Here is a 13,094-nt window from a genome sequence, read left to right on the forward strand (position 1 = left end):
AATCTGTATTAAATTTTTAGATTTTTGTGTTAAAACACAACAACACAACACCCAAAAATTAAATACCATTCAAACAGTACATAGTTTATAGTTATATTTATAATATGTAAACTGATTCATGGTCAATAACAATGACAAATATTGAAATCTAACTGAATTATAGCACCATAAATGTTATGGCAATTCCGATTTTCACTAGTATCTGGTTGCAATCTTCACACGTATATTTTATGAAACAGACTAAGTTCAAGTATATTTTGTTCCTGCAGACATTTGCTGCTATTAACAATTTTTGTACAAAGTTTGAATATTGCAGTTTTTGGAGTAAATCATTTTACTCTTTACTTTTATAAATCATGAAACAATGGGACAAGATAGAAGATACTACATCTCTCTACACTGTTCATGGTCAGTAAAACGTGAAATGAGAGAGAGGGGGAAATGCACTTGGCTGACTTGTCAAATTTAGACTTTCAATCTTACACCTCTTCCTTCATTCTTTCCAGCTCACTAAGATATTCTTCTCTTTTCTTTTTCCTCTTTTCATGCTTCTCAGCCAGAATCTGAACTTGTTTCTCGTGTCCAAATCTTGACCAGGGGTGCTCAGGCTTCTGATACATGGTCCGTTTAAGCCATGGAGTCCACTCCTGTATGAAGGTTTTATAATACTCGTACCACTGGTCATCACAAAATTTAGGCACTGGCTTGAACTTGGCCTGCTTTCCTGGGGGTAACTCCTGCAAGTGATTGAAATCAGAATAGATTGGTGGGTAGCCAGGGATTACACTTAATCACAGCTTACAGTTGTGTGGTAGATTTTGTTTTTTTGGTTTGACTGTTGACATCAATTCATAAAACAAGGCAGCAAAGCTGTCAAATGTACAGACAAAAAACAGGAAATAACTATGCACAAAATAGGCTACTGTCAATTCTGATGCAAAAGTACATTCCTTAAAATGTGTTTACAGTGTTGCATATATGCTGAAAAGTGAAAAAACAGCATAACTTCTACAATAATGGCCCGATCATGCTGATTTTCGAACTTGACCTGCGTTTTATGAATATTCATCAGGTGTAAATATTAAGCCAAAAAGTAAAACTGCCCTCCACTTATCGTGTTTACAATGAAAGTGCACGGCGACAGCGACAGTGACGGCGACTACAGACACAGGTGATGGCAATATGTACAGACACATCTGTACATATTTACTGTACTGTTTGAGAACAGTAAGTGACATGGTTTCTCTTAAATGGTCATCATGGGAACACTGCCCAAAATAGGTTTTTTTCAAATTTTGATGCAACATTACATAATGTTTAACAGCATAATGACCATCAATTTTTAATAATTAAATATAAGTATCATGGATATTCAGAAAATGTGACTAGCAAAGGTCTTCAGACCCATGGAACTTCAAAGTCACAACTTGAAAATGCCAAAATGTAAACAAGACAGCACTGTTCTGAAATGTTTTTTTTTTTTCATTTTTAACAATTTTTTTTAACATAAAACAAAATTAACAGGTTACTGCCATTTTTATACGATCAACTGAGAAAATTGATGAGATGGGAAAAATATCAATAGAATAGTGTTTAATGTCCAATTTCCTCCATTCTAAGATTCTGAACATAGTGAATGATTGAATCTGACAAACTGCAATGATATGAGTTTATTTCCATTTTTGACACTTTATTACACAATACACGATAACAAGTTTACCATCATTTTTACATAATCAACTAACAATGTTGTAAAGATGCAGGAAATGTCAAACAAACACTTTTACATGTCTTATTAGTTAAATAATGAAACTGTTAACATGCCTAAGAATTGAATCTGAGGAAATGTGAAACAAGACAGCTCTGTTCTGACATGGGTTTATTTCCATTTTTAACACTTTTTTTAACATAAAACAAAATAAACAGTTTACTGCAATTTTTATATGATCAACTAAGAAAATTGATGAGATGGGAAAAATATCAATAGAATAGTGTTTAATGTCCAATTTAATGTAACAAGTTTACCATCATTTTTACATAATCAACTAACAATATTGTAAAGATGCAGGAAATGTCAAACAAACACTTTTACGTATCTTATTAGTTCAGTAATGAGACTGTTAACATTGCCTAAGAGTTGAATCTGAGGCAATGTGAAAAAACAGTTTAACTTCTAAAATAATGCCCCGATTATGCTGATTTTCGAACTCAACCTGCATTTTAGTAAGATTGACCACTCCTGTGAGTTTAATGACAATTGGCCCATCTGTTTTTCTTATATTGTGTTTACGGTGTTGCATAAATGCTGAAAAATGAAAAAACAGCATAACTACTAAAATAGTGGCCTGATCATGCCGATTTTCGAACTTGACCTGCGTTTTAGTAAGATTGATTACTTCTGTGAGTTTCATGACAACAGGCCTAACGGTTTGCCTTAAAATGTGTTTACAGGGTTGCATATATGCTGAAAAGTGAAAAAACAGCATAACTTCTACAATAATGGCCCGATCATGCTGATTTTCGAACTTGACCTGCGTTTTATGAATATTCATCAGCTCTGTAAATATAAAGCCAAAAAGTAAAACTGCCCTCCACTTATCGTGTTTACAAGGAAAGTGCACGGCGCCGGCGACGGCGACGGCGACGACAGACGCAGGTGATGGCAATATGTACAGACACATCTGTGTCTGTACATAAAAAGAAGTGATACATATCAATTCACATGTGCCACATTCAACTCACATTTACAATATACTTCTCAACCAAGCAGAAAACCTGACCTGAAAGTTTAATCTTCTAGCACTTACTTTTATTTTTATGATTCTCTTCGCTTTTGCAATAGAGTCCTCTATGTACATGATAAACTTATCATTTGGTTGTATGTCCAGGGACTCCATCTTTTTGAGGAGATCTAGTTTGTACAAGAAGTTGTCTCCAGATTGCTTTGCAAATATGGCAAAAATCACACTATTGGGATAAAAGGCTGCACTCTGAAAGTGAAAATTAAAGGAGAAAGTAATTTTATCCATCTGATAAGAGACAGACTTATTCTCAGTAACTTGAATTTAAGGACTAGCAGAAATTTACACATAACAAGCGTTTGTAGACCTTGCAAACTATCTATATTTCAAATTATTTATCTTGCTAACTTAGAATATAACTTCATTAGGATGGTTTCTTTTACTATGAACATAAACTGTATTTTAATTAAAATTGAATTAAAAATTATGTTTAGGGAATTTAAAATTCCAAAAATGATCCATCAATTGAGCTTCTTATATAATTTCAACTCAAAAGACTCTTAAGAGGATTAACAGGGTAAGTGAAGAAAAAAAATTACATTCATCCACGTTGGTCAAAGCACTTACATGATTCTGTAAACGGGTATATCGGTATGCAACAAAGACCTAGGTCCGTTTCATAAAAAGTATCACCAACCAATCATTATTTCATACTTACATCCATTGTCTCTAAGAGCTGGTTGGCCAAGTGTCTGTTTGTACATCCCATTGCCAGGCAACCAAATGTGTTCATATTGGGAAATATACCTTTCTCAGACATCAGCACTAAAACTTCCTAAAAACAAAAAAGCAAAACTGTAAAGATTGTTACTTAATTTTGTCCAAAGAACAATAAGTCCTGAAGAAAGTTGTCAAAATATTAAGCAAACAAACTGGTGTTTATAGCACTTGTTAAGCTTACTTGTATTTATTTTTAAATCCTTACAAAACCTCATATGCCAGCCTGTCAACAATCCAATAATACAATTATGAGCAACTTATAAAGTGCTTTTTTGGATGCCAGCGTTGAACTACCACTAAAACATCACATGTAATTGTAGTAATATTCTAGCAGCAAATAAAAAGCTACTTTTAAAACAAAAATTGCAACCCGAGTACCTTTCTTCCAGATTCCCTACCTTGGCATCCTCATAATCTTGCCTCATGTTCCGCCTTCTGATCAGTCTACTATAAAAACCTACATCACCAACCACCCCGGTCTTGTCCATTTGCGCCAGCACCTCCACCTCCGCGTCTTTGTTCTGTTCCACGGAGTCCAGCAACTGGGTGAAAAACCTCACGTCTGGTTGTATTTGATGCATCGCCAGGATTTCCAGGATGCCTGCTGTTCCACCAATCAGAGCCAGCCTGTCACTGGCAGTTGCTATGGGGCCTATGGAAATCACCTGATCAAGGGTGTTCATCCTGAGCAAATTTGGTACATGTGTCTCTTGAACCTGAGAGGGCCCTTTTTCCACCAGGGACAGTCTATTCTTGGTTATACCTTCAATTTGTTCTAGTTTATTTTCTGGTAGGACGTCTAGTCCACTTTCTGTGGTGGTTAATTCTACAGGAAGATTCACTGATGAATTGACAATCTCCGCCTTCATGCTATCTCCATTCTCCGTTTCACTGGATTGATGTTTCTTTGCCTCTTTCTTCTTTTTCTTTTTCATTTCCCTCATTTTTCTCATTTCCATCCTCTTCATGGTTTGGAGTGTCTCCATCTCATCCTGCTTTTGAATCATGATCTGAGCTTTCCTTCCCGATTCCACCACAGCATTGACATCCTGAACTCCACAGAGTCTGACTGCTTCCATTAGAAGGTTGAATATATAGATATCTGGAGGAATCCTCATCTGCTGCATGGTGTGGTACACCTAGATGTGAATAAAAATAGATCAAAAAAATAATTGATTTCAACCATTACACTTAAGACTTACGAACAACTAGTCTGACTGGCTGACTGACTGAATGGGTGATTTGCAGATGTAGGGAATATATAATATACAGTTAAAGAGCCAAAAAAGGAGAATAACATAACACAGTCTTGGGCATGTTTGCAATCAAATCCTTAATCCTTTGTAGTTTAATCCTTCGAAAAAAGTTTTTTCCTACCTTGATTGCATGCTGGAACCCTGCAGTTTTGTCTGAAATAGCAGCCATCAGAAGGAAACTGAAAACTTCAACGTCAATCTGGTGACCTGCCCATGAAAATATCCAAAGTTAATGATTGCCTTATAATAAACATGTAACATGCAACTAACCACTCAGAAAGCATTATATAATTCTGATCATACCAAATTGATCCTTTTTGTCTTTCTGTGAAAATGTGAGCAAAAGCTGACAAATGTGCAGACAACCTATATAAGTTTTAATAAACAAAAGAGAAAAAAATGCGTGCACACACACACACACATACACACAACCCTGAAAGGTTTTAGCTCAAACCAATTTACAGCCTGGATGATACAATGCTCAATCAAGTGTCCAAAAACCATTTAAATAATAATAATAAACTGAGACTTAAATTTTAGAAAAATTATGGTAAAAATGTAAGCAATAATCCAATTTTGGGCTCATTTTTGGTTTCAGATGTCCCTGGCCTCTCTATTAGTTCACTGTATCAGCATGTGCCTGCAGTTACTAGAAATGACAGAAGCATACTGTAAGTGGAGAAGTGATTTCAGGGATATAGAAGTGCTCATGTATATTGATCTAACTCAACGGGACTCTCACTGAATGCAATCAGTTTAACAGGTTATACACCCCCTCCTGTCATTGAATAGAATTTAGAGAAGCTGGTGATTATACGAATATGTTGGAAACAAGAGAAACATTGTAAATCAGTTTAACTAATTGCATTCAGCCACAGTCCCCAGGGAGTTATATCAATCTACATTTGCAGGACATTTGTTTTATTGGAAATAAGCCCCAAAACTCTTGGTGCTTATCAAAGGAAGAGAAACAAATTTTACCTTTTTCAGCCATCTCATCCACTAACAAAAAAGCTGTCTGAATGTCTCCACAAATCCCAAAGGCTTTAATCATGGCTTTGTATGTGATAAATGCCGTCTCTACGCCCTTTAGGAACATCATTTCTCGGAGATTCCTGGCTCTACTTAGGCCATCTCGCTTGTCATAGGCATTTGAGCAGGCATTGAAGAGAGAGGTGTAAGTTTTGGGGTGGACATAAGTCATTCCTCTTTTTTTCATCTGTAAAATGTAATATTATTTAAGATAGAAAAGTTCCCCCTAAATAACAACTGATTAATAAGTGCTTTCAAAGATATAGCTTGAGCACAAGTTTATGGATACATGAGTAATTGGAATAATATTTAGCTAAAGAGCAAATTTTTTAAATACACACATTTATATTCAAATGGCTTAACTTGGTTTAAACTGACAGTGCACACTACAATATAATCAGTAACATCCATTCCTTCAGTTGTTTGGAAGTAAACCATTCTATTTATTGACTCAGTGACTGCATCTGCCATGAGCAATGTGTAGACCTGTTCATGAAAATATCAGCCTTAGTCTACCTCAGGAAAATTGATTTACCATAACTCAGACCACATAATACATATTGCATTATATCTCTTCAACTTCTCAGCTATCCTCCACAGAGACAAACAGCATACCTGATTGAACAGTTTGAATGCCTTCCAAGTGTAGCCAACCTTCCCCAGTCCAGTGATAAGCAATGTATATATGTATGTGTCTGGAAGTACACGGTCCTTCTCCAACATGTCTTCCTCAAGCACTGCAAGTGCTTCTTCAATCTGAAATTGAAAGATTTTTTTCAATGATAAAAGAAGAGCTAAATGTGGCAGCAGACTTTTTGAATGAGTCAAAGCTAAACATTGCTTAATGTGGTTACACTACACATTGTCAAGTAAATGCTACTAGAAACTATATGTACTATTTTCAAATCATCTACTGCAAAATAAATACCACCAACAAGTCACCTTCTTCATGTTTATTTTTATATTTATTGTATATATCATTTCTCTTCATATTTTGCTTGACATTTGAAATTGTGCAAAAAAGATTTACAAACATACTTTGCCTTCTTCAATTTTTCTCTTGATTTTCATATGGTAGAAATGAAGATCATGTTTTCGGTCAAATTGAGACAAACGTCTGAAAGGTTTTTCCTCTTCGGCATGATTTACAATATCTTTGTACCTTAAAAAACAAAGCTTTGAAGTCAAACGAAAAGTAATATAAGTGACACTTAAGCAGATCTTTATTTTCTTTTCAACTCAACATGTACACTTTCAGAAGAGCTTTAACACTTTTTTAAATTTAGGTAATCTCCTACATCATTGTAATTAGGCAAACACAGTAAAATCAACTAATACAATTTATTTAAAAATGTATTTTTTATAAATAAGAGCCAGTTTTCCAAACATTAAATAAAACACTTCTATCATAGATACCTTGCTGGAATAATTTACGACTCATGTTGGTTTTTATTAAAGATGAATTACTTAATACTGAGGGAACATTTATTGCAAGCCAGTCATTCAAAATTTGTGCTCTTCAACTAATGTCACAGTCTATTTTAGATAATATCCAATTTTATATCTCTAAATCTAGTTCTTTTTACTAAGCCCAAAAATCCAGAACCTTTCTTACTTTTCATTAAAAGTGTACAATTGTCCTTGACCAATGGGAATGCTTTCTTCTGACAAAGTGCCAAAAGTGTCTTCCCATTCAGGAGAATCTAAAAACACAAAATTCAAATTAGAGACATGTACGATAAAAGAACAGCTGTATACCAGCAATGCAATCAAAAGTCTTCCTCCCCATTAAAAGCAAGTTTCTGCAATACTCTACTGTAGAGAGGCCACTTCTGTAGGCCAGGTTTTTATTGATAAAATACACAGTATCTAAAGGTAAGCTATCACAACAAGTTTCAAAATAAGCTTACATTATCACTAGAATCTTTTAAAATTAAGACATTTTTTTTTCTTTTTACAAAAATCAGCCAAAGAATTGAACAAAAAAGATGACTTTATTCATATGCTACTAAATAATAAACAATAACCTAAAAAATGGTTTGGTTGAGTGGGAATAAGTGTAAAAGGATGAGCACAATAAATAAATAAATAAAGAAAGAAATAAAACAAACTCAAAAAATTATTAATTTACAAACCCTCTTCCTCCCTGGTGTGGTCAGTGTCCACTGACCTTGACCCCCAGCTATCAGCTTTCTCCACCACGTTATGGTCCACCTCTGGCATGCGTCTCAACTCTTCGTGGTCATCCACTATGACCATTTTCTTCTCTCTGGTCAGTCCTCTGTACTCTCCTCTATCCTTCAGCATGCCATGGGTCTTCAGGTATGAACGAGATGCCCGAAATGTGGGGTCAAACTGTCCAAAGGATTCCTCATATGTTGTTCGTTTTTTCTTGGAAAATTTTCGTGGATTTTTAGTATTGTAATTGTCGACTTCAGTTCGCTGAGAAAACTTTCTCCGCCTTTGTTTTGCTGATTTTGGCAAGTGAAATGCTATCTCTTTAGTTTTTAGATGACCTAAAAATGTCAACCACCTGCCATGTTAAGGTGTTATTTTATCTTTAAAAAATTCCATAACTACAAGTACATAAAATACAGTTTTAATCACTTTACTTGACAAATATGAAATAGGAAACTAAGACAATTTCACTATAATATGTAACAGATAAGGAAAAGGGTGGAACCCCAACGGTTGAAGCTGTCCCCTTTCGGGATCCACTAATGTGTTATTCACTTTAAAATACTGTACCTCTTTCTCTTAGGTGATCTTCAAGATTTTCACTTATTTTTCCAAATACAACTTCTTCATCCTCTTCCTGTTTTTTTAGTCTCCTGTCCACAGTGTCCAGTGGTGTCACACCTGAAGGGGCATCTTGTCTATTAACTCTGATTTTGTATTTACTCATCAGTGACTGATCATCCATTTGACTCTCCTTCTGCAACATTTCTTGCAGCTCAAAGACATCTACTTCATAATCTTGCTGCCTGTCTGGATTCCTTTTTACTATCTTTTTAGGCTTTTTACCCTTTTGAGAAACTTTCTCAAGATAGTCTTTGATACCATTATCCTCCAGATTAGTAGACAGCTTAGCAAACTGGACACTGGTCACACTTATAGACCGTACATTTGGCCAGTGTTTTGAACTATTGATAGTCCTAAGCAGTAGTCCATTCATTTTGTGCAATGTCCTGCCCTCCACATGGCCCCACCTGTAGGCAACTCTTAAAAGCATGCTCTGGCTCATTTTGATTAGCGACAAAATATGTAAACTTTTTTGGTTCAAATTGTTGAAGCTGAGAATTTCATCACCTTCAAAACACAATAATGTATGAGCCGGCAGAGGTCTAATCCCCCACTTCTATTCTATTCTATCTTCACCAAGGCGAATCACTTTAAAATATCTTTCTTTCTATGCACAATGGTCAAGTGGAATGGTCTTCCAACAAACCTAAAAACGTGCCCCCACATAAAGTTTAAAAACCTGACTTAATTTGCTTCTGAAGTTCTGGTACTACTTGCATACATCTGCATAAAGTGCCATTTCATTGCTTCGAAACTTTAAAGCTGTTCTGTTCAGCAGAAATCACTTTCCGTCAAAAATGATAAAATATTACCCCAATCCTACATAAAAAGCACGCCTAACCCCGCATTTGTGGGCGCAGCCATCTTAAACCACGTGATCCAAGATGCTACCAATCCAGAGCTTAGATCGCATTCAACACAAGTTAATCCGGATACTACATATAAGAGCGTGGATTGTGCGTACAATATTCTACTAAGGATACGGTTAGTTCTACAATGGTCCGTGCACAGTCGATCAAAAAGAATGAAGTTATCCACTTGTTGTTGGGGTGCTTTTTTAATGACCATACCACGTACCTTTAAAGAACGTTTCATCTGTCCTGTGGTCATTGACAACTACATGCTATATAAAATGTTTGGTAATACTTGTACTTCAATTACGTCTAAAGTTGCTAGAAACATAGGCCAATGAGCTCATTTTCCCAAGCTAGATTTCCAAAGGAGTGTCCTATGGGAAAGGTGGGGAGTGATCAGGGATGGAAAGTTGTGTAGCACTATAGTTAGGCCTACTAAAAAATCCTTTACGCTAGACGTCCTTTCTGCGTCCTTTTTGCGAACATGAAAGTGGCATCGCTGTGGTCGTAGAAAGGAGGCACAAGCATAGTTTTGGTTGCAAAAAAGTGCCGACAAGTGCTCAATTATCGCCCAGTTGTCGGCACGTAAAGTATTAATATTATATATATATATATATATATATATATATATATATATATATATATATATATATATATATATATATTTTTTTTTTTTTTTTTTTTTTTTTTTTACTCTCAAACGGAGCCGTACTACGGGACGCAGAAAGGACGCCGTCCAGTGAAAAGGGGGCTTAACTAGTTACGGGAATGTAAATTTACTATGTAGCAGCAGGCAGAAAGGACATACACACTTTTGGTGTACAAAATGTTTATTTGTGTATTCATAATCTTACAATCATTAAACTCTACATTTTATCTTCTCGTGTCACATTCCATTAGCATATTATATAACACAGATACTCTGGTTTTTTCACAACTTTGCATTCTAAACAATTCGATCTATAAACATTTCCTTATTTTTCATTTATTTGGTGATGGTGTGATGATTGACCTACGTTCACAAATTCTATTTGAATACAGATTTTCCATCATCTCATTATAAAGGAATGACAACTAATACAGATTTTCCATCTTCTCATCATAAATTAAAAGAATGATAACCTAATATTTCTTGTTGCTATCTGTTACTTTCTGTTCATTGTACTCTTTGACTCTTTCCTCTGCACTCTCTGGCTTATTGACATGAAGGATCCACATTTTTTTACCGTAAAATCATATCATTACATTAACAAAATGATATCAGTCAATTTTCATTACGATAAAAACCTCTTAATCAAATAAATTCGTCCTCAAATTTAACATTACAATAGTCAAATGTACATTTTAACATTATATGATTTTCTTTTTCTGCGTTTTATTATTCACTAAGATACTGGCGTATGTCCCATTTTTGCGGCGAAGCGCATGTAATGAGTGTTTCAAATCGTTACATGTACCATTTGTTTATCGACTTCACTCAAAAGTCCTAGCGCTTTGTTATACTGGTCTTTGAAATAAAAACATCAATGTGACAAAAAAAATCAAGCTATAACAACATCCAGCTGCTACAACGAGTTTACTCAGTTCCTTTATTATAAAAATAACACTCCATCACGTTCTGAACCCCGCGTAAAAGCATCGCCCATCAATGCTACATTTAACGCCAAACTGTATTAATGCTGATTGAAGCAATGATTGTCATTACGATACACGGTATTTTTTCGGATTTCTCTTAAAAATCTTAAAGGGAAAATCTTAAAGGGATAACAACTGTTCGTATGAGATTCAAAATTCCACAATAAATACATTGGAAACAACAAATAGAAATATGATAAATTCCATTTTACCACCAAAACGGCGGTCAATGCAAATATTCTGAAATCTGTGCTTCCCATCGGACCTATGAACCTTCATAGATTTCTACCTTCTGTAAGAATCTCTTAAGATTATAAAAGCACACTTAAAACAACAATCGATTAATTTTGAATGTCAGAACGGATATATTTACCATTGGTAAGTATGGGAACACCGTTGTTTACCCCCGGGAAAATCCGTTTTATGGCACTTTTCCCGCCAAAATGAAGTGTTGCTATCCCTTTAAATTGCATAAACGATGTTTCTTTGGCATAGCTTTAAGGCACATAATAATGGAGGGTCAGAGGTTATTTGCAAAATTAATTGGTATACATATAAAAAAAATGAATAAAAATAATGATAAAACTTTCCTGAAAATTTCAACAAATTTCCTTTACTACCAAAATAGGCATATCCTATCCAAAACTGTTGAGAAAATCACTATTAACCACATTTTGAAATCTTTTAACATTCACGTGAGAGAAGAACCAGTCTTCATCTCCATTACAAAATCAGAAACGGGTTTATGTTGTGACTTTGGCAACGGTTCTGGATATGGTGTAATTTGGCGATAAAGGAAAACGTTCAGTGATTGACAGGAAAGTGTATTTTTGGCTGTGTAAAGGTCTTATGCGTACTGCATGCCTTAAACAATGTCATCTGCGACAACTGTGTGAGGTACATCCTTTTTCAATCCTTCTACCCGTTCTTCCACACCTTCTCCAAATATGCGCTGACGTCAGATATAACTACAGCAGTCGTCAAGTTTTTCATTCCACAACTTTCAACGTGGAGTCTGGTTTAGAAATGATTCTCCCCCTCTCACACAAGTCCTTTGTGGTGTCGTACAGGAGACCACGGCAGCAACCCTTGTTTTCTTTCAGTCTATACTTGTTTCCCGCGCAGCAAGATTCTGTGTTCGCATTCACGACCTCTCCGCCACAGCAAAACGTGTTGTCGTCTATTGCGTGCACGCCTCCTCCACAGCACATGTGAGTACTGGGGTCGTAACTTTCCTCCCCGCATAGACCACGCGAGGGCGAACCATCACCGCCATCAGTTTGCCAGCGTCTGCCCCATCCTGGACCCATCATCTCGTCCCAGCCAAAGCGTCGACCCATCATCATTCCCCAGCGTCCACACCCAGGACAACCCCCTCCGTTTCCCATCCCCCTATGTCCATCCCATCGGTCATGCCAGCGTCCACCGTGACTTCGACCCCAGCCATGGTACATGCCGTGGCCGATGCAGCTAAAAGAGAGAGAGAGGGAAATATTCTCAGTAGAATGATGTGAAACGGATAATCAAGAGACGTAAACGACGTCTAGATCTGGATATCTCACTATGATTCCCCAACTTAAAACTTCAACAGTCAATACCTCATTAAATGTGCTTACAAAATTTCACCACCCATATAAATGTGATATGGGGAAATATTAGAAAATGAGAGAGCATGACGAAAATACGACCAAAATTATTTCATGGATTATTTCACGCCAAAAGTTCATCCCCTTTGTCTTTATTTTTTCCAGGATTTGAACACTCTTTTAATGTAAAATGTATATTAATTAGCAGTACGTACCCGAAAATGAGCAGCAGCAAAATGGAGACCGTCAGCACCAAGGACCTTGTCATTATTACGTTGGAAACGACAGTAATGCAATGAAGCCTACTCACTCTCTTTTAGACTCAAACTATGATGCCAAAATAAAGCGGTCACCAGCATAACTAGGAGAAAACGTGCTTTTTAGGGTCAAGGACATTTGTAACACGAA

The 13,094-nt window shown here is 35.9% G+C and overlaps 2 protein-coding genes across 2 annotated transcripts; both read right to left on the reverse strand.

Annotated features, from left to right (window-relative positions):
• Window positions 1–58: 58 nt before the first annotated feature.
• Window positions 59–9,503, reverse strand: LOC106172327 (pentatricopeptide repeat-containing protein 1, mitochondrial). Its single transcript, XM_087005576.1, has 11 exons — window positions 8,558–9,503; window positions 7,945–8,325; window positions 7,425–7,512; window positions 6,848–6,971; window positions 6,425–6,565; window positions 5,759–5,996; window positions 4,899–4,984; window positions 3,920–4,660; window positions 3,460–3,576; window positions 2,808–2,990; window positions 59–737 (listed from the first exon to the last, which is right to left on the reverse strand). The coding sequence occupies exons 1-11, from the start codon at window positions 9,051–9,053 to the stop codon at window positions 480–482; spliced, it is 2,853 nt and encodes a 950-aa protein (XP_086861702.1). The 5' UTR covers window positions 9,054–9,503; the 3' UTR covers window positions 59–479.
• Window positions 9,504–10,277: 774 nt separating this feature from the next.
• LOC106172296 (uncharacterized) lies at window positions 10,278–13,086 on the reverse strand. Its single transcript, XM_013552942.2, has 2 exons — window positions 12,902–13,086; window positions 10,278–12,570 (listed from the first exon to the last, which is right to left on the reverse strand). Exons 1-2 carry the CDS (start codon window positions 12,952–12,954, stop codon window positions 12,090–12,092), a joined length of 534 nt encoding a protein of 177 aa, XP_013408396.2. The 5' UTR covers window positions 12,955–13,086; the 3' UTR covers window positions 10,278–12,089.
• Between the last annotated feature and the right edge of the window lie 8 nt (window positions 13,087–13,094).

This window comes from Lingula anatina, chromosome 2 (assembly GCF_051362555.1).
Source record: "Lingula anatina isolate TDL-2025a chromosome 2, LinAna3.0, whole genome shotgun sequence".
In the NCBI taxonomy this organism is placed as follows: Eukaryota; Metazoa; Brachiopoda; class Lingulata; order Lingulida; family Lingulidae; genus Lingula; species Lingula anatina.

Excerpts from the sequence above, each read along its gene's own strand:
- LOC106172327 (XM_087005576.1), bottom strand. The coding sequence starts at position 9,053 with ATGAGCCAGAGCATGCTTTTAAGAGTTGCCTACAGGTGGGGCCATGTG. Across the intron at positions 8,326-8,557 it reads AGATCACCTAAGAGAAAGAG|GTCATCTAAAAACTAAAGAG; the intron begins GTACAGTATTTT and ends TGACATTTTTAG. Across the intron at positions 4,661-4,898 it reads GGTTCCAGCATGCAATCAAG|GTGTACCACACCATGCAGCA; the intron begins GTAGGAAAAAAC and ends ATTCACATCTAG.
- LOC106172296 (XM_013552942.2), bottom strand. The coding sequence starts at position 12,954 with ATGACAAGGTCCTTGGTGCTGACGGTCTCCATTTTGCTGCTGCTCATT. Across the intron at positions 12,571-12,901 it reads TTGCTGCTGCTCATTTTCGG|CTGCATCGGCCACGGCATGT; the intron begins GTACGTACTGCT and ends TCTCTCTTTTAG.